Source organism: Molothrus ater, chromosome Z, assembly GCF_012460135.2.
Source record: "Molothrus ater isolate BHLD 08-10-18 breed brown headed cowbird chromosome Z, BPBGC_Mater_1.1, whole genome shotgun sequence".
NCBI classification, from domain to species: domain Eukaryota; kingdom Metazoa; phylum Chordata; class Aves; order Passeriformes; family Icteridae; genus Molothrus; species Molothrus ater.
In genome coordinates this window covers 47697153-47724643 of record NC_050511.2, presented here as the reverse complement: position 1 = coordinate 47724643, position 27491 = coordinate 47697153, and the positions used below count along the sequence as shown (strand labels likewise).

General features: G+C 44.3%; 1 protein-coding gene across 1 annotated transcript; it reads right to left on the bottom strand.

The window, feature by feature from the left end:
* Positions 1-5246: 5246 nt before the first annotated feature.
* On the bottom strand, positions 5247-26727 carry CORO2A (coronin 2A). The gene is made up of 11 exons (XM_036403527.2): positions 26527-26727; positions 21410-21526; positions 16718-16867; positions 16024-16203; positions 15088-15204; positions 12798-12902; positions 12354-12450; positions 10473-10585; positions 9303-9393; positions 8422-8693; positions 5247-7198 (listed from the first exon to the last, which is right to left on the bottom strand). Exons 1-11 carry the CDS (start codon positions 26725-26727, stop codon positions 7070-7072), a joined length of 1572 nt encoding a protein of 523 aa, XP_036259420.1. The 3' UTR covers positions 5247-7069.
* Positions 26728-27491: the final 764 nt, after the last annotated feature.

The following is a 27491-nucleotide window of genomic DNA, read 5'->3' as shown; positions in this document are numbered from 1 at the left end:
GACCAATAGGTTTAACTTCCATTTCTTCAGTGCTCAGTTGGGTTAATAATTGACTGCAGAAAAACACAGTGAGCTTTACCAGGGTGGCAGCCTTTCTTCTCTGATGTCTAAAAGATACTATTCCAAGAGGCACATACTCCCAAAATTAGCGTTACAATGCTTGCTGTTGCAATAAGTAATAAAAACTCCTCTCCACACATACAAAGGAGCCTGCAGCTAAAATGGTCCTGTGAGAGGAACATATTCTATAGCAACATGGTCATCTTTAGGTAGCTGAAAGGGCTTCATATTTGGTACTGACCTGCTCCTTTCTGGTATCGAATTCAAATGAATAGCCAAACAATTCTGCTACATTTACCTTCCAATGGGGAGAGAAGCACATTTTGAGCCAGGTGTTTATTTGTATATTCTTTTCATGAAAGGATCTCAGATGTCTGTTCCATCACTGTAAGATGAATCATGTTTCCATGAACCATGAACACAGAGATTTGCTCCCTTCCAGTGATCATTTGAAAAAACTAAGGTTTCTTCTTTCTGTATGATTGACACTTCCACTGACTGCATCTGATTTTCATTGTCTCTTTATGATGATGAAAAAAAAAAAAAATTCAAGCCTTTTTTTTCACTTCCAGAGGCTTTCAAGGCTTCCTAAAGATTGTTTTAACCCTCCAGGCATAAGGGTCAGAGACAAAAGCACTCTAAGAACCTGAGTGTGAACTGCTATGATCCACTTCTGTGGCCCTAAAAACAAGGTCCCCAGATGGGCCATACACTTAGGAGCTGGACTCAGAGATCATTGTGTGTCCCTTTCAACTCAAAATATTCTTTGATATGGCAATTATATCCCTTTTCAAAAAGGCAAGCATTCTCACCTGTGCCTCACTTTTTCAGTGTGCTCCATTCCCTAAAAATGTATTTGGCTTGAGAAGGTGTGCACTTTTAACTTTACCACCAGCAATTGTGGGTTTATGAGCAGACAAAATTTATGTGTGTAGGAAAATGTGTGACACACTTCAAATCAGAGTAACTGAGCCTTAGTAAAACACAGTCTCTCCCTTGGATCTATTTTCAACCATTTTCAGCAGCAATAGAAAGTAAAATCAGTTCCTTATTTTGCACCTTGCTGTAAATGCTGCTACTTCTACCACTTTTCCAGCTGGGACAAAGCATCTTGTGCCTTTCTTCATGAAAATAATGCTTGAGCAGAATTTCATTTAAATCTTCCCAAATATTTAATTTGCCTCACAAATCACAGTGGACAAACTTTTTGCAAAAGGCTCAGGTAAACTCACATGAAAGAATTCTGTAGGAACATCTTTGTGAAAATTGAAGAATCCATAGTCCCGTGCCCCGTCAAAAAAATGTACCTAAACATTTTGCATCACAATCAGATACACTGTACTTGACCTAGAAATTAAGCTTTCCAGGTTACATTAGGTCAAAGAAGCTGAGGTGTTCTGTAAGGGCTATCAGTAGGAAGTAAGGTTTGATTCAAAATACATTGCCTTCATTTTTAGGTGATTCTACCCTACAGACTACCCCTCAGGTTTACTCACCAGAATTTTTTGTTCCTTCCTCAAATTTGTTCACATCAAGTCCTGCAGAGATGTGGAATCAGTGCAAAGACTCAACTTTGGCATTTAAAGACCTGAAGCTGAGGTAAGGTAATGATGGTATTTTCCCATAAACCTTGCAAGGCCTGATCAAATACACCCACGTGAGTCAAGACAGTGAAAATATAAAGCATCAAATCCAACACAAAGAAGAAGCCCAGTCGCTCACTCTAATAAAAAGAGAGAAGAATATGAGGCAACATCCAAAGCAGATGAAGGCCCAAGCTCTCTACTGTTAAAGGAAATAAAATTATGCTGCCTCTATCCACTTCTAATGCCCCTCACATATGCTATCTATATCTCATGACTAAGCACTGAGAAAGATGAAAAACACAGATAACTCCTGCTATTATGCCCCTTCCTCTGAGAATCCTCAAGGGGTGTTTGTGGTGGGATCATAATTACTGGATGTGCAAATTTCTACTGAAGATAAAACACACTAAAACAAGAGGAGAGAAAATCAGTAGAGGAAACAATCTTCATTTATGTATGCATTCATTTTAAGAACTTCCCTAAACAGATTATTGTGCATCATTTTTCCACAAACAAGGATTTGGAGAGAACTGGGCATAATGTTTGCCATGTTGTGACACAGAAAATTAAACTCATATTTTTTTCCTCTAATTCTCCACAGAGATCTTACTCAGGAGAGTGTACTTTGCTGACAGAAGCAGCAGTTGCCAGCAGCTCAGAGGTGCAGAATTTTAAGTGTGATAGCTCTAACCATGTAGTCTCAGTCCCGGCCTTGTCAGGACCAACAGAAAGGAGTTTCCTAGGGGCATGTGAGCCACTTAAAACAACTGGAAGGAAGTGACAAGTCATAGACAGAGGACAGTGCTGTCCACTACAGGGATCTGCAGATTTATCATTTAGGGAGGTTTGCTGCTTGTGTGGGCCTTTCGCTGAGAACGTTGTGCAGAGGCTACCAAGGATTATCTGCCTGTCTACTATGCAGTGGTGCCTTTCCATGTGTGTACCAAAGCCACCACAAAGGGCAACCTGAGAATTATCAAATGTAACTAGCAGGCTAGAGGGGAGCTGCTGAAGAGTGTGGACACCCAAGTGGTTTTCTCCACTGTGCCCAAAGAGGACTCAGCAGAAACTGTGCATGAACCACTGGTTGCAGAGCTGCTGCTCATAGCAGACTTCTGAGTCCCACAGCCACAGCAGCCATGGTGAGAATCTGAAGGACATAACCAGGTTCTAAGGAGAGGGAAAGCTGGCAGAGAAAAAGAGATATTGTTGAGGCAGATAAGTAGATACCTGCTGTATACCAGATTAGGGAGGTTCAGGTTAAGATATGCTTCAACATCCTGTATGTACACAGGTTTATGGAGCCAGATGGGTTTGACCCAAGTGTGCTGAGGCAGGTGAAGGCCAGTGGCAGTGCAAGGCCACTCTCAGTGTCCTTTGAAAGGTGGAGGTGAGTGGGATAAGTTGCAAATTAAAAAGTTGCAAATCTCAGCCCTGCCTTCTAACCATGTAAGAAGAAGATGAATGAACTACAGCCTCATGCAATCCTTTGGAAGATGTTGGAGAAAATCCTCTTGGAGAGCATTTCCAAAGGCATGAAGAATCAGAAGGTGCTCAGGTGTAGTCAGCCTGGATTTCTGAGCAGAAAACCAAAAAATGTTTACAAAACAAATCCAAAACTGTTGAACCTCTCCCTTGGTGACCTGCAGGATGGGACAGCACAGACTCAAGCAAGTTCAGAGAGCATATAAAAGTGGAAGGAGTGGAAGGTGCAGTAGATAGCTGTGCTGCACTTCAGGGGAACCTCAACAGGCGAAATGCAGAGCTAGACAGGGAGGAATGTGACAAAGCCCAGCAAGAGCAATTGCACCATCCTGCAGGTAAGGAGGAGTAGCTCCACGCACTGGCACGTGCTGGGGACTTGTGAAGCTGACGAGCAGCTTTGCAGAGAAGTTCTGTGAGGTCCTGCTGGACAGTAAGCTGAGTTTGAGCCAGCAGCACTGGCCTTCTGCAAAAATGACCAACATTATCCTCAACTGTATTTAGGAGTGCATTAAGAGCAGCTCAGGGGAATTTGTCCTTCCTGTACCCTCAGTGCTGGTGAGGCCATGTGAGGAGTGCGAAGTCCAGTCCTGGGCTCCCAGCAGAGACGAGCTGTAGACAGACTGCAGTGGCTCCAGCACAAGCCCAGAGATCCTGCTCTTAAATAGTGCTGAAGCATGTCCAAGAGGCAATTCCTGATACTGCAACTTCACTTCAGTGCCCCCCTGCAGCTTGCAGCCACCCTGTCCTAGGGAGGGATGCTACCCAGCCCAAGACAACAAGGGGAATCTGCTGCTTCCCACTGCAGGGCAAACAAGGGGGCATCATCTCCATGCTCTCCTCTGCCTGCAGCTCCTTCAGCACACCAAGGGTACAGCCTTCGAAAAAGAGAAATAAAATGAGAATGACAACTACTGTCTAGGTTTTATTCTGCAGTTGACAGCTGGCCTGGAGTAGAAGATGAAGATGTGAAGTGTTGTGTTTCTAAATCCAGCAGGCAAGCTAACACTGCAGGGCTGTGTTTAACTCTGTCTTTCAGGTTAAGCAGCCGTAACACCAGAGTTACAAAGGCCCTGCAGGCTCTTCCTCTGCCTCCCACACTAATCTGCCTGCTGCTGCCTTTTTCTAGGCTTTGGTGTGAGCAGTGAGACTGTATCAGCCCCTGAGGAGGGACACAGTGCCTGCCCAGGCAGTCTCACCAGCACAAGGTTCCTTACAAGACCAGGAGGTCACAGTGTCCTGATGCCATGGCAGATGCACAAAGTTCCCAGCACAGTCTTCCTCCAGCAATTTCCACCATTATTTCTCCTTACACTGGCCTAAAATATGCTACAAAAAACATTCAAAATTACATCTCAAATGCAGCCATGAGCATTTCTATGCCCAAAGCTGTAACTGATAAACAAACCATTACAGTGAAAGACAGCTCCAAGGACAGGAGCACAGGGAATGGTTCTTCAGATTTTCACCACAGCTATGATGCCCATGGGAATCAGAGCATTGAACAAAAACAACAAAATGAGCTTTAAAGAGAGCTACAGACTTGAGATGGCTTCAGACCACACTTTTTTTTTTCCTGGTGACTGGAGATGCCCAGCATCATGACAGTAAGCATAATGGGAATTTTGCTTGTATTGTGACGTAGCTGGAGGTTGCAGCTGCTATCCTGTGCTTTTTCTGTGCTGCTTCAGTCTGCTAAATCAAAATCTTGCCTTCAAATAAATAAATTTGGTAATAACACATTAAATCCTCCTCATGTGGAATATCTAAAAGAGCCTGGTCAGAGTTGTACTGCACAAGAGAAGAGCTAGGACTGCAAGACAGCAGCAGACACCCCACCACACAGAATGAGTCTCCAGCAGCACTGAGTTTACTCAAGGCAACACACACAGTAATTCAGTGTGCAATGGCCACCCCTTTGTGGCATCAAGGGCAACTGGGAACGATGTAAAAAGAAAGGGCCATCTGCATAACTCTGTGTACAACCCACCCCCTACTGTAAGGCCACAGCTTGACACAAGCAAAAGAGACAGTAGGTGACACTCCTTTCTGCCCTTGATTGAGCTTAAGTTTCAGTCACTTCAAAAATACAATAATAAAACAACAATCTTGCATGTATAAAAATGCAAAACTCTAAATATATTTATTATTCAGTTATATTTGCTTTTCATTGCACAGATTTGTTTTTTATCCCCATGTTCAACAGTTTTTTACAAAGCTTTTAGGAGTTTTGAAACTTAGAATGATCACTCAATACTATTTAGGCACAGATCATGAACGCAAAACTCCATTTCCTCAAGGTTTTTTCCAGTGAAAGATTAGTGGTTGCAGTTAAGCTCCAAATTTAAATACATTTCACAGTCCACGCTTTTACAGGCATACCGTCTAAAAAAGAAGTTTTGATTAAATAGACTCCCAAAGCCTAAATAAAAGCACCTTCTTTTCCATAAATGCTGAAATCAACAAAACCCAAGGATAAAAACATAGTGGCCAACCATTTTCTATGCTAGCCAGTCATAGATTAACAAAGAAACAGTTCTCAAGAGGATGTAAAAATCCCCTGGAAAAATTACTTTACTTTGGAAATAATTTAAATTATTTCGTATTTAAAAAAATAAGCCAAAAAAAAAATGCAGCCAATAAAACACATCTGGTGACAAGGATTTGTCCTAGACATATCCCCTAGTTGATTCCATGATTTCTATGTGCCACAATAGAGGTGCACAGTTACAGGTTAAACAGTGTTTGCTTGCTCTGCCTGGGTTTAAGACATCTCCATAAGGTCCAGCATGGAGCCAGAGAGCTGGTGCTGAAGGGCACAGGTCAGTGTGGCCACAGGGCTGAGGAAGGCTGAGCAGCCTGGGAGGATGCAGGGGGCTGAACAATACAGCTGGCAAGAGGGAACTTGCAGCTGTAGACGGCTTCAGGAATGGGACAAGGTGCTGGCACCTGGGTGTGAAGGAAGAAGCAGCTGCAGTCATTAAGGACAAGTGATATCCCAGCAACCCTGGAGGGCTGTTCATGACTGGCCACGGCCCTGTGATCTTACTGTGGCTGACGCAAATCTTCTAGCACCATTGCTGAAATGCCTGCAGTGGGCTGGGGGTCCAAGTCCCTACTCATTCTTTTAAACCTTCCTAGCAAATTCCCCCACTGTCAACACTGTGGAGCTTTAAATGCTGTTCTCAATCTCTGATGACCCCCAGTTGACTGCAGCTGGTCTTTGGCAGAAGAAGGGAAAGAAGGCCACTAACTCACATGACACAGAGACTCTTCAGCTTCTCTGGCAGGAGCTAGCTCACACCATGACCTTTTTTAAGCAAGACATCCAACACCAAGTCTACTTTTCCTATCACAAGAGTGCTGGCCCTTGGCATCCCCAGCACCAGGTCAGGGCAGCCACGGCTTTCCCAAAGCACCTGGGGGCTGGGCCAAGCTGTGAGGTGAGAGGGGTGCATAAGGATCACTTTGGAGCTAGAGGTGCCTCTGAAGCTCAGCAGAGTGGACTCCCTGAGCAAGGGGACAGCAGCCACAGGAGCCACATCGCTGGGCCCAGAGCAAGAAAAGAAGCTGGTAGCTGCCTTCAGTCTCCCAGTCTCCTGTCATGTGGAAGGACAGCAAAACAGGTCATTCCTAGAGCTTAACATGTAACTTCTCCAGGAGCAGAAGAGCAAGATTTTCCAAAGTCTCTCACTAGCATTAATACACAAGCTTCTGACATTGGTGAGCAGGCAAGCAAAGGGAGCCTGAAGAAGCGCAGCAAGTCCATCAAAAACTGTCTGGTGATGATTAGGGAAATGTGACCACCACAAGCCAGGCAAGTCCATGCTGCCTAAAATATCAATTCTACCCCCAGTAAAAAACCTAGGAGGAGTTATCTGCAGGAACTAGAGTCTCCCACTGTGTCCAGGGGAACAAAGAGCTGTAGGCCAGCAATCCCATTAATCATCTGTGTCCGTGCAGAGGTTTCTGAGCTCCAGCGACAGCTGTTTAATTTGGATATCTCTCTGGATTACCAACTCACGTAGTCGACGGATTTCTTCCTGTTGCCGGTAATACATCTGTAAAAGCTGTAAGAAAGCACACATTTTATTTCCTTTACACTGAAAAAATTAGGTTTAACCTGACAATGCCATCAGACTTGTTACATCACTTCTGAGAGAAACATCTAAGGAGGAGGCCTTCAACCAGCAGACAACACCAGCAATGCTCCTGTTGTCCACTAGATTGGGTAGTGACTGCATGTGTTTCACAGGAAGTATTTAGAGTCTAGATTCCTGGGTCTGCCACATCTCCTTCTCTGACCTTGGACAACTCCTTTTTCCTTCTTCCAGTTGGGACTAGCATTGTCTTTCACTATGCATGCAGCAGAGCACTCAGCTCTGCAAAGGCTGCTTCTGTACCCTTAGGGTGTCAGCTCAGAAACACACAGAAAAAGATCCTTTTTCACACCACAGGGAAATTCAGATGTGGAAATTCCTGCCCTATCAAGGTGCAGATGCTAAATTCTTGCAGAGATGAAAGGTAGGGGAAGAAAATTATTCCAAGTTTCCTAAAAGCAAACAAACTGCACGTACTTGAAAATGTCCCTGAGCTGCCAACAGTGGGAGGCTGACAAATCACCACAGAGATGTACCACTGTGCCAGCTTTGATTACTATACTGAGAGGTGGTTTTCCATTATTAAAGACAGATCGTGGACCTGCCAGGATCTTTTCTCGAGGATTTCCCAGGTGCATGCTGCAGCCAGCAGCCAATCTCAACAGCACTGCACTAATAAGTTGACCTTCAGCAGTGAGCTGCAGATGTAGACTCTTTTCCATGTCAGGGTCCACAGTACATCAGGCAGTTAAGACTACATGGATGCACCAGGAGTACACCCACTCCTTTCACAGAAATCTCTGCTGCCTCACCTCTGCTGCAGGCTTGCTGACTGCAGTTCTCATCAAAGGCTTATCCTGCATAAACCCCAGAACCCTAAGGTCCCAAGGACCTCCTTGTGCCCAGCCAGTCACCAGGTAGGTCTGTGCCACAAGAATGCCTAGAAGTGAGAATGCTGACTGCCCCCTCCTTTCCAGACACCCTCAGCTAGGGCACTGCTGGGCTGTACTTCTGCTTCCTTGTGGCAGTCAGGGCAGGCTGAGTTTTTGCCACCACAAAGAACAAAGAGCTTGCACTGACTCAGGCCTGAAAAATAACCCCTCCCTGAATTGCCACCGTGTGAATGGCATTCTTTCATCATCTGGCTTTGAGCCTAGCCTGTAGCCCCAACACTTTACCCTAGACATTCATACCTCACTTTCAGTTTTTGGTGGTGGACACTGAAATACATCAAAGCCATTGGAGAGGCATGTTTGTTGATTTTCTGGCAGATTCTCTTCCACTTTCAGCCTTTTTCTGCCACGTTCAATCTCTCTTGGCTTCTGCTTGTCCTCCACTGATATCCTTCCTTGTGCTTCCTGTTGCTGGCTCACGTCAGTAGCTTCTGTGAGGGGCTCTTGATCAGGAAACTGTGGCAGGGACTTCACAGCTTCAGAGCCTGGTCTCAAGGATACCAAGAGAGGCCCTAGGGAGGGAGGAGACAAGTGAGCACTCCCAAACCACACTCAAAAATCAGCACTAAGCAATTCATTCTAAGAACCAGCTCTAACCATTTCATTCGAAGATAAACATGGAGGCACATGACCAGAGCAGCTTCCAGAATTTACAGCCAACAAATCATCTTAACTTCCAGCCATATTTACTATGCCTCTCCTTTTCCTTCTTTTCTCTTTCTCTAGCAGGTAATAGGCCAGAGAGCTGGCAGCAGCTGGGGAGCGTCACAAATGACACATAGACAGTCAGAAGGCTAACTAGTATAAGGACCTCCCATCTTTACTGAACTGCTTCTTTTTACACCCTGGTCAATACAGGTAGTCATTTAATACATTTCCCCTGATTGGCTAATTAACAAGACACCCATTTGTAAACAATCTTACGAGAATAACAGGAAAACAGATACTAGAAAAACACTACCTACAGGTTGTTTTTAATAATGGGCTATAGTTGTTTATCTCCAGCTCCCTAAAGTCTCCCAGGCCAATTCTGGGAAAACTTATCTAGCTTTCTCACTCTTTGACCAGGCTATCACATCCACAGGGGAGCTGAAGGGCTGGGGAGCTCTCCATGTGCTGACCTTTGTTAATCCCAGCGAGCCATTCTTCTGCTGTCAGTGCCGGTTGGGCTGCTGCAGTCAGGGGGTAGATATCTGCCTGGTATGATTCCGACTGGAAACAAACAAAAGTCCAGAGTAACTATGTCAGTGAGATTTTGGCTTAAAGAGGTCATACTGGATTGTGGTGGAGAAATTAATTTATTCCCCTTCAGCACAAGGGAGTGCCATGAGCACTCACTGCAGGGACATAAAGTCTTTTCACCTGCTCTGGACCTCTCTGCTCCTCACCTGAACTCAGAAGAATTGTATCTGGAGGCCTAATTTAATTCGTGCTAGTAAGGTCTTCAGACTCGGGGTGGTTAACATAGGCTAACTCAACCCCCATGAAATCATGTTCCTGAGGGTGAATACATGGATACAAAGGATGGACAAGTCCCAAATCATCAGCTGATTATCAATTGACAGAAACTGGCCAAGGAGATAAAGCTGGAGGAACACGCCTGGTTGGGAGTTGCAGTGAGCATTAGCTCTCCTGTGTCTCTGAATGCAAGGAACTCGTACCTTCTTTTTATATTCTACTTTCTGGAAGTAGAGAGCACAGTACTGACATTTCCCATGTACCCATGCCCACACAGTCACACAGGAGCTACCTTGGCTAGCTACAGATTCAAGGCCTGTTTCTTTCTCTAATGACACCAGCTCTGAGACTTACTCCTACATCACCCTCAGTGCAACAGGTCGTGCCTTACATGCTGCAGAACAACCGTCTGTAACACAACTCCACCCAATGGGTAGACACCCATAGTTCCTATTTTACCAGGGTGATTCTTCCTTCTTCCACAAGGAGATTGTTATGCCACCCAACACCAGCTCCAACCCCTCTCCCTCTTTCGTCATTATGTCACACAGATTCTATTGGAGAAGTTTACAGACAGCTAGCAGATCTGGCAGCATGTCTTGGAAAGTCAGATATTAAATTGAATAAACTCCTGAGTAACTCTTGAGTTACCAGACAGGGTTTGTTGGCAGGGCTGCCCCAGAAACAGGCCAGCTACGTCCCCCATGCCAGGAGAGAGAAAATCTCTTGTTCTACCTACTCTCGTTCCCCCAAGAGTTGCAGAGAGGAGGCAGTGCACCCATTTTTTCACTGATATTTGCCTCAGATAAGAACATGATCTGAGGTCAACTTACCCGTCGAGGCACAATCATGGAGATGGGCTCAATCAGGCTTTTAGTTGGAATCAGTTTGTAAAAACGGAAAATTTCACAAGCTGCCACATCAAGACCTCTCTTTGGCATCATTCCTGGGGGAAGAGCATGAAATAAATGGAGTACAAATCTCCTTGGGAAAGTTAATGTCATCAGCCATGTGAAAAGGGTCATCAAGAAATGAAAGACGTCATAGCATCAGCACCACATCAGCATGGTTTGAGGTCTGCGTCCGTAACTGGCTCAGTGGCACAAATGACAAGACTAAATAATTACTGTTTTTTATGTCAGACAATGTTGTTACATACATGCGTGGGTTTCATGCTAAGCCTCCTGCTCCTTATTCATTCTAATGGGCTCCAAATAGAGTGAGCAGAAGAGAGCAGAGCTGGCAGGTAATGCCACAGCATTTGAGTATCAGGATCACTAGGAGGAGGGATTTCAGGACACCTAAACAACACCAGAATAGCTCTATATGGCTGAAATACCTTCCAGGGAATTATCCTCCCCCAATTCTGTCCCAAAACAGAAATGAGAATGAGAAGGGTGTGGACATCAATTCTGCCCATTTGTGTTTTAGGGACTGGCTAAGCCACTCAAGGTCTCCAAACTACCTGATAACCTCAGTGGGTTTCTCTCTCATTAGCTTGTACAGTTCAAAGCTATATCCACATCAATTCCCTTAAAAAAAGAGATTCCCTATGCTTGTAGACCTTGCTTCACGGCACCCAAGCTTAGTTTTCTACTAATACCCAGTGACTTCTTTAAGCAGCAGATTCTACATGAAGGCCTGTTGCACTTTACATTATAAATTCATCTAAAAGTGAATCTAAACTCCACTCCTCCATACAGTATTTTGTTTTGATAATATGTTAAAGGAACTTTTTTACAATAACCTTAGCAGTACGCTTGATCAGCTCAACAAAGCAAGTTAGGGAAGTAGACTTGATTCACCTTTTAAAAACACCTGTACACTTACTTTGCATGAAATTATTTTTAAAAAGACTATGACAATGAGAAATAAGGATGTTGTACTGGATTATAAAAAAAGGATTATAAAAACTGAAAAACAAGCAGATCCTTACAGTTAAGTTTTAAATAATATATTCCTTTAATTTTATTTTTTTAAGGAAACCTGCAGGCACAAAATTCAGTGCTGCCAAATATCCATACCAATGTTCTCTATGAGTAGGAGTGTCCACAGATAGTGTAGAGGAAATATGTAGAGGAATATGACTCAGAGTAGACCAGACAAGGTTCAAGAAAGGGTTAACAATAAGGTCTGAGGGCTGAAAGCTAAATTCTGTGACATTAATTAAACAGTGGGTAGTACAAAGGTTAATAAGCAAGGGTCTCCAAGGGAGGAGAGGTGACCTAACCACAAAAGATCTATTTCTGAATAGGAAATGTCAGTAAAAAAGAAGGTAGACAGCAATAAAGACTGAAGGCATTAAGCTGTGAAGCATCTGTTACCACAGAAATCACAGAGTGGAAATGATGGAAATAGAGCTCAAAGACAAAAATCTTGAAACAGATTGACAAGTGGCAAGGAGCATTCTCTACTTTTAAATCCAGACTATCCTCCTTTCCACTTTGACTAGGCATGTAAGAGGAGATGTAGCAGTGACTGGTAAAACTGCCCAGCCCATGCTGGTCAGAAGGGCCCTTTCCAAGCTCTGACCCTGTAATACCACCTGTCATATTTGGGTGAGCTATGCCAAGCTGACTGTAAACACCTGTAAACCTGTGTGGAGGTTCTCCATGCTCTTTTCTAAACAGAATTTTGGATATTCCTAGACTCTGGCAGCCTCTAAAATGAAGAAACCACAATCCTCTTGTAACATTAGACATTCTGGCACTCACCAATTCCCTTCTGTGGTAAGTGAGAATGATATTCCATCAGGTAGTTCAGGTATGGTTTCTCAGGGCTTACCTCATAGTACCGTATGTTTCCATCACCCTAAAGGCAAAGAAAATCAACATCAGCCGGACTCTGCTGTTCAGCATAACAATCTGAGAATTCCTGGCCCCAAGCAACCATGCAGGATCAACCATGAAACAAATGCTTATTCTCAAATTCCTATACAGGAAGGTTAGGACCCAGCTGCGTACCTCTCCACAACAAACATGGTACATCTGTAAAGGTGGTAAATGTAACCTGATGATGAAGAACCCTCTGGCCCCACCCCATCTGCTCATATCCTTAGGTTAACATGCTTCAGGAGCATCTTTGACCTCAGTCTGTCACAACACAGGCTGACAGCAGAATCAAACAGGCCTGCACTTGCTGATGTGGAAAGCACTTACCTTTCCCACCACATAAAGCATGTGTGTGTCAGAGTCATAGACAGGAAACAGAAGTCCCGAGGAGCCATCCAGATCCTCCTCCAGTAAAGGCACAGAAAGGTCATTCTGGGCAGGACACAGGAAAAAGAGTCAGCTGCAATCACCTGTGAGTCACCTCAAGTCCAGGACACCTCACCTGAGCCCCACCTGGCAGTGGCATGTGAGCACAGCTCTGTAATGACCCACAGCCATGCACAGACTGCTGCAAAGCTCTGTGGGTGAGAAATGGGTGCTCTGTCCCAGTCCTTGTCTGAAGTTCCTACCACTATAACACCTCAGGTATCCGATGGCATTTCAGGGTAGATATGGTAAGAAACATTGCCTGCCTCTACACGGGCCAGACCGCAGGAGATGAAGGGGCCTTCAGGGTACACCTGCACCACTGGTGTAAAATTCACACTGAATTTTACTCATGTTCTCTCAAAACCTCTAGTCTAGGCAATACTTTCATGACAGTGCACCACCCACAAGAGCAGTCTGCATCAGCCAAGCAATCCCAGCATTGCACAGTGGGAAGGTGCCTGATACAAGGACAGAACCTCCCACTGGCCTTTTGTAGGTAAGCCATGTAGGAGGACACAGCACACCACTCCATATGCAAAGCTCTCATGTCTTGTACAAAGCTATCTCTGCACTGCTGAAGGGAGTGATTTTGGGAGGCCTAACAAAGCAGACTCTGGTGTCTTATGGCTGTCCATGTGGTGATTCTCACATAAACATGTATTTAGCATAGGGTTAACATACATTTTCTCCTGCAGAACTGACCAGCTGCAGGCTGCAGTAAGCCAGGGCTTCTGTTTAGGTGCAAAGACGGGTGTGGACATGGGAAAGAGGCCTGCTGGGGAGGCTCTGTGCCAATCCCTGTTCCTAAGGAGGCTTTACACACCTTGCTTCACAGATCTTTCCACTATGTTTTTAAACCAAGCACGTAAAACCCTGACATGACACCCATGAAGTGTCACAGCACTGCTTAGCATTATGGAAAGCCTTCAGACAGCAGCATTGTGCTTTGTGTCTCACATGTGCAAAGAAGCCATGTCCAAACATAGCCAAATCATAGCAAATTGTAGGCCTGGTCTACCAGCTTTGTCTGGTAACAAAGCGTGACAGCACTACAAAGAGACAAAAGATTGTGCTGCATGGTGGTTGATGCACAGAGGCATGTATAGATGCTGACAAAGTAAAAATATCTCACTACATATGAAAGGGCAGATGAGAGCAGCCATCCTGACAGGAGATCAGATGTCTTGGAAATGACCAATTAAGCACTACCTCAGTACTCTACTGTCAGGAATCATCAGAAATCAAAAACACCCAACATAATTTTCTTCTTTGAGGGCTTCATCTGAGTATGCTGTGTCTAGAGCTCATTTCTCTTTCCAGGACCAGTTTGCCAGTAAGACCAGTAAGAGCCATGTTAAGTCAGAGCTACAGTAACCATGAGGTCCTTTGAACAATTTCTTCTTGTAGTGGGCTGTTGTGGTTTAACTCAGTCAGCAACTAAGTACCATGCAGCCATTTGCCCACTTCCCCTTGGTAGGATGGAGAAGAGAATCAGAAAAAATTAAACCCATGGTTGAGATACAAATAGTTAAGTAATTGAAAAAAAAAGCAAAAAAAAAAAGAACAATAACAATTGTAATGAAAAGGGAGAGAGAGGAATAAAACTCAAGAAAAATAAGTGATGGACAACACAACCACTCACCACTTGCTGACCAATGCCCAACCAGTCCCTGAGTAGCAATCCATGGCTCCTGACCAAGTCCCCCCAGTTGAGCATGACGTTCTATGGTAAAGAATATCCCTTTGGCCAGTTCAGATCAGCTGTCCTGGATATCCTCCCTCCCGGTTTCTCGTGCACCTGCACACTGGCAGAGCATGAGACACTGAAAAGTCTTTGACTTAGGGTAAGCACTACTTAGCAACACCCCAAAATGTCAGTGTGCTTTCAACACTAAATCCAAACCACAACCTTGTGCCAGCTACTAAGAAAATTAATTCTATCCCAGCCAAAACCAGGACATGGGCACAGCATTCACTTTGCTCTCTTAGGCTTCTCTGTTGAAAACCTCTCCAGAAACTCAGTTATGTCTCACACCAGTAAGACCTATCACCCCTCAGGAATCTGACAGATCACTTCTGAATTCCTGTTATAAATCAATTCCTGTGTATGTGGCAGGTGGAAAGTTAAAGTGACAGCAAAAGAGAGAAAGCAGAAGCTGGTAGGGTTAGGATTTTTGGTCCAACTCACTTGATCCCATAATGCAATTTGCCTATTATTCCACCGAGACGTTCCAGTAGAAAACAGCATTTTCATGTTTCCAAGGAATGAGACTTTATTGACTCTGTGAGACTTGTAGCTTCCTTCCTGTAGAAGAGAAAGGACACTGCTTGAGTAAGACAATATCTGTTGCATAGTGACATTTTATGTTACCTGACAACTCTCATTCACTCACATCTGAAAGATCTGCTCAGCCCAGCTGAACAATGGTGAGCAGGATTTCACAGGCATCTGAAAATAGTGGCCTAAACTCTTCAGGATCATTCCCAAAATCTCAACAACACATCACAGAATATTCTGAGTTGAAAGGGACACACAAAGATCATCAAGTCCAACTCTAAAGCGAATGGCCCATACAGGGATTAAACCCACAATCCTGGTGTTATCAACACCCTGCTCTGACTGGCTGAGCCAGTCTCACCTCTCTAACTATTGATTCACATATTTGCAAGACAGCAGTCTTTAGTAGTTCCAGGCAGGACTTTCTGTGTACACAAACCTCTGCAAATAGCTACAAAATGCAGCCAGCTGCACCTAGCCAACAAAATCCAGGCAACAAGAACAACCATTGAGACATTTGTCATTGGGACAAATGTACACTTGCATCCACCTCTCCACCTGATCTCTACATTCCCTCCCATGTCCCTCAGAGGGCTGCAGAAGGTACCTATGAAAACAATACAATCCAAGTAAGGTTTCAAGGAGCAAGGAACATGGTATCAAGATACAAAATCCCTGTTTTCAACAATGACAGCAAGCATTCTGTGGAAAATAGAAGGGAACAACGCCATATAGTGCCTTGGGCAATGCAGATGCATCATCTTTTATGGCAATGAAGGTACCCAGGAGCGGAAGCACTCCAAGAGGTGAGATCAGATGGACCATAAACCTCTGAACCCAACCTACCTGTAGGACTGTTCCAGCACGAGGGTCTATCACACGTATCTTTCTGTCCCTGCAAGCAGTGGCAAGGAGACTGCCATCTGTGTTGAATGACATGGAGAGTACCACATCTTTGTGAGCATCAAGAATCTTCACTGGGTTTGAAATAACAGCGTCCGTGACACCAAGGTTCCAGATCATTATCTGGAGCAAAAATAATTTAAAAAATCAGTCCTTTGCTGCCTCACACCCGGGACTTTGTGTATTTTATTCACTTCATCTTTTCTCGACATGTATAGGTCTTACCATCATAAGTGATTGTTCTCCATCACTTAAAATAATTCCTGACACTAACAGCAATGTATCAGTGTCAGCTAAGAATGTCCAATATTTTAATTTCCTTAGAAACCACATTTTGTACATAAAAATAGAAAACATCAGTGCATATACGTTCAGTAGCACAAAGAAAAGTGGACGGCATTGCATGCTGTATGCAATTCAGTAAATGAGAAGTGCAGAGTAGACTGAAGTTCATCAGAAGGCTGGAAAATTAGACAGTCCTTTTGAACTTATAGCAACATCCTTTTGCTTTTGAGTCACCATGGAAATTCCCCCTGAAGAAAGCTTCCAAACTCTTTAGTACCATCTTACAGGTTGAAATTAAAACAAAATTTCAAAACACCAAGCCAAACAGGGTGTCCTAGGAGCACAGACCCACCTTGTAGTCATAGCCAGAGCTGAAGAGGATGTTATCAGCCGTGGGATGCCATTCAATCAGACCGACTCTTCGAGCATGCCCAAGAAGTTCTTTCTTCGGAGTGGTAATGTTTCTTTTTAGCAACTGATTGGGGATGTCCCAGATTTTAACCTGAATGGCACAGCATGGGTCTTTGTGAAATTCCTGAGAAGGAGCTAGTTCGGAATTTATCAATAGCTATTAACTGCCTTGGAATTACTATTCCATTTGTAGTAAATAGGAATGCAACTGGCTTTTTTGAACACCTATCCTTGTTATTTGTATCTTTACTATTCTGTGGACCTGAAGACTCCTCTTTATGTTCTGTCTTCAGACAACAGTCCTACCAGGGTTTCTTTAAATGTGGCAATCCAACCCTTAGACCTGTCAGCACAATTATGAAAAGTTATTCCCAAGGGGAAGAAATAAACCATTAATCTTGCAGCCCTTGCCTCTTAAGTGTACTGAAGCCACTCAGCACTGGGAGCGTGCTGTCTTGTAACAGGCCCACCTACAGCTCTGGGTCCTTCTAGAAGGATGCTGCATGAAGACAAAAATGCTCTGTCCTCCTGTGGTGGAAGAAAACAATAGCAGAAACCAGCAAGAGGGGCTGAACCTACGTGGGTATAAAAGGAGTCTTTCCCACACTAACCCTAGAAACACAAGTATTTAGGATGCTAACAGATGATTAATTCTTTGGCTCAATGAAAATTACTATGCTTGTGTCATAATTTTTCTATTTCTTAGCCTGAAGCAAAAGCAAAATGCTCTTTGGAACATTGTTTGTGGAAACCAGCCACAGATGCCCAAGTCTCCTACTGTTTGGTTGATGAGGATCACACCTTTCTAAGACAAATAAGAAGCAGACCCAAATTCTGGGACCTCCTGGCATCAGCACCCTTCTCAGCAGTGTATTCTTTATCCCAATAAGGAATCAAGCCCACCAGAAATGCAATGGCTGTAGAGTCCAGCAGTATCTGCATGAACTTCTACAGTAGTTAGAGAAAATATCACACTTTACAATCAGACTGATTGATTCCTTACAGTTTCAACAGCTGTCACTAAAGAAATGGGGCTAAGAGACTAGAAAAGGGGAAAATAGGTTGTGTTCATGCTGACAAGAACTGCCTAGAATGAGCCACCTCATGCTGTGAAATGATTGGTTATAAAAGCAGAGAAAACCACCTGGCTGGAATCTCAGACTGCATTAAAAGGCAGAAATTTCCAGTTCTTTGGTGTGCAGAATAGGCAGGACTTGGACTCAGGCCTGCAGGGCTAGCAGGGACAATCCAAGCATGAACAAGCTGTCTACCCTGATACCTCTTGAGGAAAGTCTGATAAAATGAAGTAAAAGGCACAGAGTTGCCCCTCTAACCAGAGGGCAGCAGAACTTCAACTCTTCATGCCTGATGATTTGCCAAGAAGAACAGAAGGGCTAAGAAGATAAGCTCAAACTCTCAACCCCTAGGCCTTTGCATAGGCCTCAGCCCTAAGCCCACCTGAAACAGCAGGGAGAACTGGAACTCACTGTTCACAGAGAACGTACAATCCTTCCCATGCCCAAAAGTACCATTCTACATAGCTCCAGCTGTGCACCACAAAAGATAGCTGTGGTGCTGTCAGATGAAAAATTGTCTGCACCTGGCAGGCTAACACAATGCCTATTCTTCAAAAACCACTGCCTGTGGAACGGCACAATGCCCATTCTGTAAGAAAAAGAACTGGAAAGCAACCAGCCCAGTTGTGCCAACTTTTACCACTTGACTGTGTGGTCAAGTATGACTTTGAGAGTCACTGACCACCAGGGATGACCAAAGAGATACCCAGGACAGAAGAACACATGAGTAAAAGAGAGAGAAAATATGTTACTGATTTTAGGGAAATTATTACTATGCTTATTCAGGGAAAAATCAGTGACTATGTACATAAAATATAGTATCTAAACAGGAGTTTCTTTTGTAGTCAGCATGCATGATATTTGAGAGGAGATATCCCCTCATACACCCAGCTAAATAAAGAATGTCTGCTATTTAATGCTATGTTAGTGTTAAGAAGCTTTTATTTTTACCAATTTTTGGTAACAGTGGTACCACCAAAGCAAGCTCCAGAAAGGCTGGTTAACAGTCAAGAAACCTCTGAGCAATGTGGGAGAAGTGAAATTTCCATTATCTACTCAGAAGGCTTGTAGCCTTGCTCAAAGGGAGGCCCAGCCCAGTAAGCATTTAGATGCATCCTTGTAGTAAGCCACAAGTCTTACTTGCACAGTGGCTTACTAATGCTCAGAAATAGAAGAGAGCACCAGGCTTTTAACAACAGGCTGGAAGGAAGGCTTTTCCTCTTATGTCCAGCCCAGTGGAAGCGGTGGACACCTCTGTGACCCCCAAAAAACCTTTCTCAAACTTCTCTTAAAACAGAAGAAATATTGCCATGAAGATGTCTCAACAGTATGTCCAATCTGAGCTCTCCAGAACAGGCAGGTTAAGTAAGATGTTGACCCCACAGAACGAGTCCAACAGCAGACAAGAGATGAGAAGGAAGCAGTAACACAGCAAATCTGAGGAGAGCTCAAAAGAAAATAATTTGTTCAGTCTCTGGCTGCCCTTCAACTACATAGCATGAAGGCACAGAGAGGATGGAGCCAAACTCTTTGAAGGTACAAAAGGAGAGCATCAAAGGCAATGGATGTATATGGCAATATAGCAATGCCTGGAGATCAGATGCATCCCATTTTCCCTAGAAGGATACTCAACACCTGGAAGGAGGACCTATTGAGGCCACAGGATCTGTAGCCTTGGAGATCTTCTCAGCTCATCTGAACAAGGCTTGGAGAAACCCAATTATTTGAGTAGGGCATAGAGGAAGTGACATCCAAGGTCCAGCTATGAGGTATCAGGAAAGACAGTCACACCAAGAAACAGTCTGCTGTCCTTGCTACTTAGCAGGCAGGGAGGACATGTCTCTACAACATGTCACAGTGCAGAAGACCCCTAAGATACCATTTTCTGGTGCTAGGATGAGGATGGGAGAGTAGTAAAAAGCAAGTACAGTCACAGACAGGCAGACTTCTTGGAACAACTTTTGGTACTGAGACCTGTGACATGCTCCCTGTTTCCATTCTTTAGTCTGAGGAATGATCCAGTGTCAAGTTTCTGGAGAAAACTGGAAAGGAAATCTGGGGATAGTACATCCAGTTTTGTACCCCTCAGTGCAAGAAAGATGTTGGAGGCCCACCCAGGATGCCCAGGAGACTGCAGCACTTTATCTTGCAAGTAAAAGCTGGGGAAGATGGTCATGCTCAGCCTGGAGAAGAGACAGCTTCCAAGCAAATTGATAAAAGCTTCAATACTTACAAGACTAACTGAGATATATTATTACAAGATATAATACTTACAAGACTAACTGAGAAAACAGAGCCAGGCTCTGTCTTGAAATGCACGGTAGGAGGGCAGGATACAGCAGTCATTAACTGCACTGGAAAGAAAAAGATTCCCCTTGGGAGGAGTGAAGAATAGGAACAAGTGGTCTGCCTAGAGAGGTGGTGAAAGAAACCTCCCCTTCAACACAAACGCTTCTGTGATTCTGTAACTGCAGTGGGATGTTTTGAGGATTGTGTTCATTTCTCATATGAGGCTCAAAAGAGTGGCCAAGGTGGTGCCCTCTGCCACAAGTAAGTCATACCATGCCATACCTCCTGAGATAGCATGAAAGCCTGGATACAGGTTGGAAGATACAATAAAATCTTCACCATCAGTTCAGAAACTGAAAGAAGCCTTAAAAGAAATAAAAAAAAACAAAAAAAACCACAGAGGAGTATCCAAACAAGCAAAACAAGCAGTCACAAAAAAGGAAGGACAATCAAAAAAGCTTGTAATCAAAACTGACTTTTTGGCAGAATTAAAATGGCAGAGCACGTGAACCAAGCCAGGTCTGGAGAAAATAACAGGAGAAAACTCCCTGATGCTCTATGGCAGAGTGAGAATAAACCCAGTGGGATCTCACATGGGATCTCTGGAAAAAAGCATGGCAGTTAGTCAGACATTCTCACTATCAAAGACGTCAGCATCACACTTTTTACAAGACCTTTTGAAAGTGATCTTCCAGTAGGGAGATATGAGCTAAATTGTCCCTTACAAACACAACTAGAATCTTTCAATTGCCACAGTGTCTACATCTTACCCACACTAACTTCAGCCAAGCACCCACTGCAGAAGTGTATGATGCATATTCCTCACCACAGCTGATCCAGCATGACCCTACAGAGTGCAGGAACAAGCTCTGCGGGGAATTAATCTGAAAGAGCTAGTCCAGATAATGTTGTGTTGAAGCTTTTTTTAAAGTAAAGACAGAGTTTCAAAGAGATTAAACTTTAATAGCCGTTCCATTTTAAACTCATATTTTGTTTTCCTCATACAAACACACCATAAAAAGGCACAAGCCCCCAGAATAGATCTTCCTCATTACACTGATTTGGTATTTCATCTGGAAGGCATCACACAGGTCTGAATTCAGGAGAACGAAAGGAATCTTACTTTTTCCTGACTTCTTAAATAAGTATATGCATGTTTTCACATCTCACATCATTTCACATTCATGAGCTTTTGGTTTCTTTCAACTTCATTCTCCAAAAAGCACATTAGCCAGGTACTAACACACAGTACAAGGTGGTAAACTTACTGTGGCATCTTCTGAACATGAAGCTATTACAAAGTCATTGAATGGGTTCCACTTGATGTCCAGAACATTTCCTTTGTGCCCACATACTTTGGGATAATGTGGGTCAAGCTTGCCTGTCTGGAAAAAAATAAATATAATCAAGGTGAGCCATGGAATTACAGGGCATTTTCACGGCAGCTCCAGAAAGAAACTTTCTGCTTGTTGTTCTCCAAATGCCCTAGGTGCTCTCTGCCTGTTAAAGATGGGGTTTTTGCTGTCCCTGATAGTCAAGTCTTGATGATACCACCATAAAGGAAAGAAAGTCTGCCAGGCTTTCCCAAGAACATGTTGCTGTGAAAAAATTTCCATGCATGCCTACACATTTGGAAGACAGTATTAGGTTCAGACACCAAAGAGTAATTTAGAGGAGAAACATCTAGGAATGAGATTAATCTTCGACATTTTTTAGAGATCTTTTGCTGGGGGGATAAACAACAGCAAACTCTCCTTCAGAAGATATTTCCTACAAGCAGCAAAAAAAATTTATTTCGGTTTTGGGCTACCAAGGTATTTGTGACACAAATTACAAATTACCGTTTTGCTTTCAGCAAGCTATTTCTCTCTTATGGTGTTCAAATCCAGCCATTCATCAAATTCAATCAGCATTCTGGACTCTCAAAAAAAGCCCAAAACCATGCCATGTTTAGGTGGCAGCACTGGTACAAATCCCAGACTAAGTGCCCTAAGGTGTACTGGGAGCCTTATGCCAGATGGGGGCTGTATTGCATTGAACAAACCCACACTGCCAGCACCGTCTCTGCTGGAGAGTCAAGTCTGAATATTTAAATAGTAGAAAGGGTGGTGGTGATTTTATTAACATTGAAGTAATGCTTGCTTCCCTCTGTAAGAAGCAGGAAAAGCGTGGGGAGCCCCCTGACCCACCCCAGGCATCAGCTAAAGAGCAAAAGTCAGTCACTGAAGAAGGGAGACAGACATAATGGCAAGAGCGGTGGTGCTTACCAGCGTACTGCTTCCTGCCAGGAAGAACTGTAGACCAAAATGATTGCAAATGTGTGCTCTCCTAGAAAGCAGACACTTCTGTAGATGTACTACTCCCTACACCTCTCCAGAGGTGGGCCTTAGGAGAGCAGAGCTGAGGGGAATCTGCTACCCCTAAACAGGCCGTGGATAGGATATAATTTTCCCAGCTTTTAAATTTTGGGGGGTTTTTGCAATTTTGCATATAGAACAGGACACCAGTGTGTAACTATTCTGGCTTCACTGGAAAGTTTGTTGCATAAACTGGGACTAACCTGCTTTAAACTGAACATCCAAAGGGCTTTGAAATGTAAAAGACTGTGGTTTTTAAAACTACAGTCTAAACCAATTCCCTTTTATAACAGCGACAATGCAAAGAGATTTGGGAAGGCAGAAGAGAGATAAAAGGCCTTTAATAAGAAGCACTCCTCCACCCACAGTGTCCTTTTGTAGGCTTCAGAGCTTGGTTTCAAGATGACAACTAAAAGGGGTGGACAGCTGGATCGAGAGGGATCCCTTGATCCTTAAGGGAACTCTGTCCCCTCCCAGAGTTAGCTGCCTGTCTGCTCCCCACTCCGTTCTGGGAGACTCCCCGGCTGTCCTAAGCCCAGTTTGCCTGACCCATCCTTCAAAGCTCTCTTACCCCACTCCCACTTACCCTACTCCCAGGCTTTGGAAAAGGAGCCCTTGCTCTCCCAGCCACCAGTCTCACCTGCCCCATTGCAAGCCCTGGGACACGCCACACATGAACACCCCAAGAGCCAAAAAAACACATGACATAAAACTAGAGCTGCTAGTCTCAGATGCACATCTGCATGTGGAAGTGAAAATCTTCATTGCTAGAGAAAATTTCATTCTACAGATCAAAAACTATTTCAGTAACTAGATGTGTTGTCGTTCCATGAAGTGGTACCTGACTTCCACAGTTGCCTGCAGAGCTTGAAAATGAGCAGTTTTTCAACCACTCCCTTTCTAAAGTTCTAGCACTTCTGAAAAGCTTGGAGCTTGCTGACAAAAATCACTTCTAGTGGAACATCTGTCAAAACTATCCCAGCAGATTTCTGTGGGGTAGATTACTGTGAGGTCAGTCAGCCCCACCTCTGCCCCTGAAGGGCACCAGCACAGCGCTCACACATCTGTCAGTTCTGCAAGGCCAGAAGGGTCATCAGCACTCTCATTTTACAGTCCACGTTCCCAGAGAGAAGGGAGGGGAGTTTGTGTCTATGAAGTCTGCACAGCCACAGATATCCTCCCTTTCACACCTGGTGCTGACACATTGAAAGACTGGAGAGTGCAGATCTGGGTATAAATAATCTCCTGAGACCTTGTTCTCACTTTTTTTTTTTTGCTGCAGAGGAAGAGATAGATGCGGTCTCAACAGTCTGGTCATCAGGAAAGGAAAAGGGCAGGACTTCATCTCTCAAAGGAAGGCCACAAAATTTCCCTCCCAGTCAAGATCTTTCCTTGGCATGCTGTGCATGCACTTTCCCCACACATCTACATCCAGGCCACACTGTGGGAAAGCAGTTGATCTCTCATTTACAGTCACTGAGCTGATGTCTCCTTGAACTTGGGAGTTTTACAGTCAGCCTGTTCTGGGCACCAGGCAACCCCTGTGGCTGCAGCCCCTTGCCTCTCTGTTAAGATGTGCTGCCCTTCCACCATGTGTGGCACATATTCACCAGGATGTCACTGTCACACCCTGCTACAGACCATTTCCAGAGTGATGGCAAATATTCAACTAATTTCTTATAAGGCTGAATGCAAAGGCCTGCTATAAGGATGGTATCTAGGGCAAAGAACTCATTCTTTACATAACCTCCACTGTCCCTAGCCATACCCCACCCCCAGGCTCTCAGAGAAGAAGACTGGTGCAGAAGGAAAGAAGTGGTATTTATTCAAGAGATGAGAGACCTTGTTGTCTGTGACTCAGCAGGAGTACAACAAACAAGCAAGGAGGTGCAGTTAAACAGGACAAAGCTGAGGCTTCATTCAAGGATATCCTTAGACAGGCAGCCACCCTAGCAGCAACACATGCAGAATGAACTAAAAAAACATTGGAGGGAGGGAAAAGAACAGCTCCCTGAACAGGCTGTTTATCCTCTTCAGCAACTGTAGCCCTCCCTGTCCTGGCTACTACCTCTTGCTTTGACCAAATGTCATCCTGGCTCTTGGGCTCTTGGGCTCTTCCTCCACACTTTGTCCCACCTGGGACGTGTCTGCTTCCCATGAATCCAGTGAAAAATAACCACAGTCAGCTGTCCATTGTAAGAGGGCAATACTGTCCCAGACAGGTCTGCAGAACAAGCTGCCTTTATGCCCTGGCAGCCAAGGCCGCAAGCCAAGTGTCCAGCACACTGTCTGCCATGGCTCACCTTCACAGCAAGAGATGGCAGTCACAAAAAGCCACCATCCAGAAGCACAAGTCAAAAGTTTCTGCTTTGCACCAGACGGTACCACTTTGGAAGTGGAGTAGCCAAAACAAAGTAGCTGGTATGGCAGGTCCTGACTCAGGGAATCCCTTTATTTTGGGAGGCTGAGGCTGCTTTACCCCCCAGCATAGGTCAGCAACAGGTATTCAGAGAACAGCTGTGTGAAGCACCTAATTTCTCTGATCCACAACCAAAGATTAACCCTTAAGGGGCCAATTCCTGTCCATAGCTCCATTTTGAAGCCATTAATTCTTCTAGACTCATCAGCAGCCAGAACAGAGAGCCCCACATCTGAACTGCAGCAGCATTTACATCTGCTCCCTGGTCTCCAGAATCCCCTTCACCAAACAAATCAAAAGGAGTTGCTCCTTAAACTTCTTCTCCTCACAGCTTTATACATCTTGCCTTTTTTCCCAGACTGACTGAGGCATGACCTGCAAAGTCTTTCCTCATATGAAAGTACTTTTACATTTTCATTGACATACTTTAATTATCCTTTTCTGTATCTTTTTTAGTTCCGCCATGCCTTTGACTTCTGCATTCAATATTTCAAAACTGGGTGGAGTATCTGAGCAGGTATAAGAAGGAAAAATTACTACAAAGACTAGCCAAGCTGAGAAGAGGTGAGAAGACAGGAAAATTAATAGTAAGCAGTACAAGCACGTTCAGCTACTTTTGCCAGCACTTTCAGAGCTTGGTCCCACACCACATCCCCCACAGTCAATAGCTGTCTGCCTACAGGTGCAGTTCAGTGATAAAGACAAGTTGTTGAGCCTCAACAGACCATCATTGCGGGGGCAGAAGTGAATCAGTTAAGAAAAACAGGGTAGTGGTTAATTTTAGAAGGACAGTCTCTAAACTGCACCAGCATTGAAGGAATGAATTAACAAAGTCCAGAAGGGCCGGAAACTGTGCTAGGTTCTTCAAGCACAACCAGTTCACTTTCATCCTTAGCAAATATATATTAAAAAAGTGGCATTACAATAACACCATCAATTAACTTTTAATTAAAGGCTGAACTTTTGCCTTTCATCTGTTCTGCCCTGATTCCAGAGAGATCATAATCCCATATTGAAGTTAGTGCATGCCTAATTTTACTGAAGCAATAAACATCAGACAGCCAGCTTCTCCCTCTCACCACATCCTAAGTCATGAAAACTCATATACAGGGGATTTGTTTCTGAAAGGGAAGTCTTCACAGCAGCACTGCTTGAAGTTTAAGAGCTTCATTGCCTGATAACTGTGTCTCCATTCTTCCACAAAGGAGATGGTAGAACAAAACATAACATATTCTCCTTTGGTCATAGCTGAATCCATGTCGCTAAAGCAGCTTTCTGGTTTTGCCCCCTTTATCCACTAAATACTTTTTAATTTGCAGTTTCTCCCAGGAGACAAACATCAGAACAGCACATTCTGCTGACTATACAGGAAAGGCAAATGAGTTGTAAAATGAAGCAAGGTGTTAAAAATCTGCAAGCAGCAATGCAAGACATACAAATACACACATGCCAGGAGTCACCTGCTAGGGCAACTGGGGCCTCTTCCATCATTTTGCAATTTGGGTAACAGCATTAACTGACTATCCTCTGTGACCCAGCTCCCTAGAAGATGTCCCTCCTCCAGCCTCCTGATGGGCTCCCGAAAGCCAGCTCTCCCTGGGGAGCTCACCTGCTTGATGGGAATGACGAGGAAGGCACCGCCGCCCACGCACTCCGTCACCACAGCGATGAAGCTGGGGTTCACGGCGCAGAAGTGGTTGTCATTGATGTTGTGGGTGATGGGCACGCAGTCGTAGCACTTATCCTTGCTGGCAGCTTTGCCATACACGTGGCGGAACTTGGAGCTGCGGTACTGCGGGTGCCACGACATCTGCAAGGAGAGAAACACAACATCCAAGGCATAAGGACAGGCCATCTTGGCAAGGCTTGCAGAGCCCCACTCCCCTTTTCCCACCACAGGCTCACCCTCCCCACCTGGGCTGCTCACACCAACCCGCAGCCAGCAAGCTGTAGATGTAGTTTTTTTCTGGTGTTCACTCCTTTGCCATAACCATGTTGCACATCTCTGATGGAGAGAGGAGAGTGCAGGGAAGAAGTGACAGCTCTCAGCATCACCAGCCAGCTGGACTGTGCATGTGCCAGCAGTTCCTATCGCTGGGGTAGGGCCACATGGCAGCAAGTTCAAGAGGAGATGAATTCTGGTATGATAGAGTTCAGAAAGCATGAAAAATACAACATCTTGAGCATGGAAAGCATGAAAGACGGTGAGTGAACAAGCCAGTCTGGATGCATGCTTTGTTCAGCCCTCAGGTGGTTTAGGACCAAAACTTATTCTAAATTTTGCTCACATGAACAGAAAAAATAAGTTTGGCAGATCACAGGAATAGCTACAGTCACCTATTGATCTTTTTTCCACAGACAATTATGTTCTGCGTGTCTGGTTTATAACTGCACTATAGCCCTCTGACAGAATGCATTCTAAATGGTGTTTAAATGACACATAAAGCATGCTAAACACAAGAACCCCTTCTCACAGATTTCATAAAATCATACAGTCACAGAGTCGTAGAATGGTTTGGGTTGGAAGGGACCTTGAAGACCATCTAGTTCCAACCCCCCTGACATGGGCAGGGA

Excerpts from the sequence above, each read along its gene's own strand:
- CORO2A (XM_036403527.2), bottom strand. The coding sequence starts at position 26,727 with ATGTCGTGGCACCCGCAGTACCGCAGCTCCAAGTTCCGCCACGTGTAT. Across the intron at positions 21,527-26,526 it reads TCGTCATTCCCATCAAGCAG|ACAGGCAAGCTTGACCCACA; the intron begins GTGAGCTCCCCA and ends ATTTTTTTCCAG. Across the intron at positions 16,204-16,717 it reads GCTCTGGCTATGACTACAAG|ATAATGATCTGGAACCTTGG; the intron begins GTGGGTCTGTGC and ends TTTTTGCTCCAG.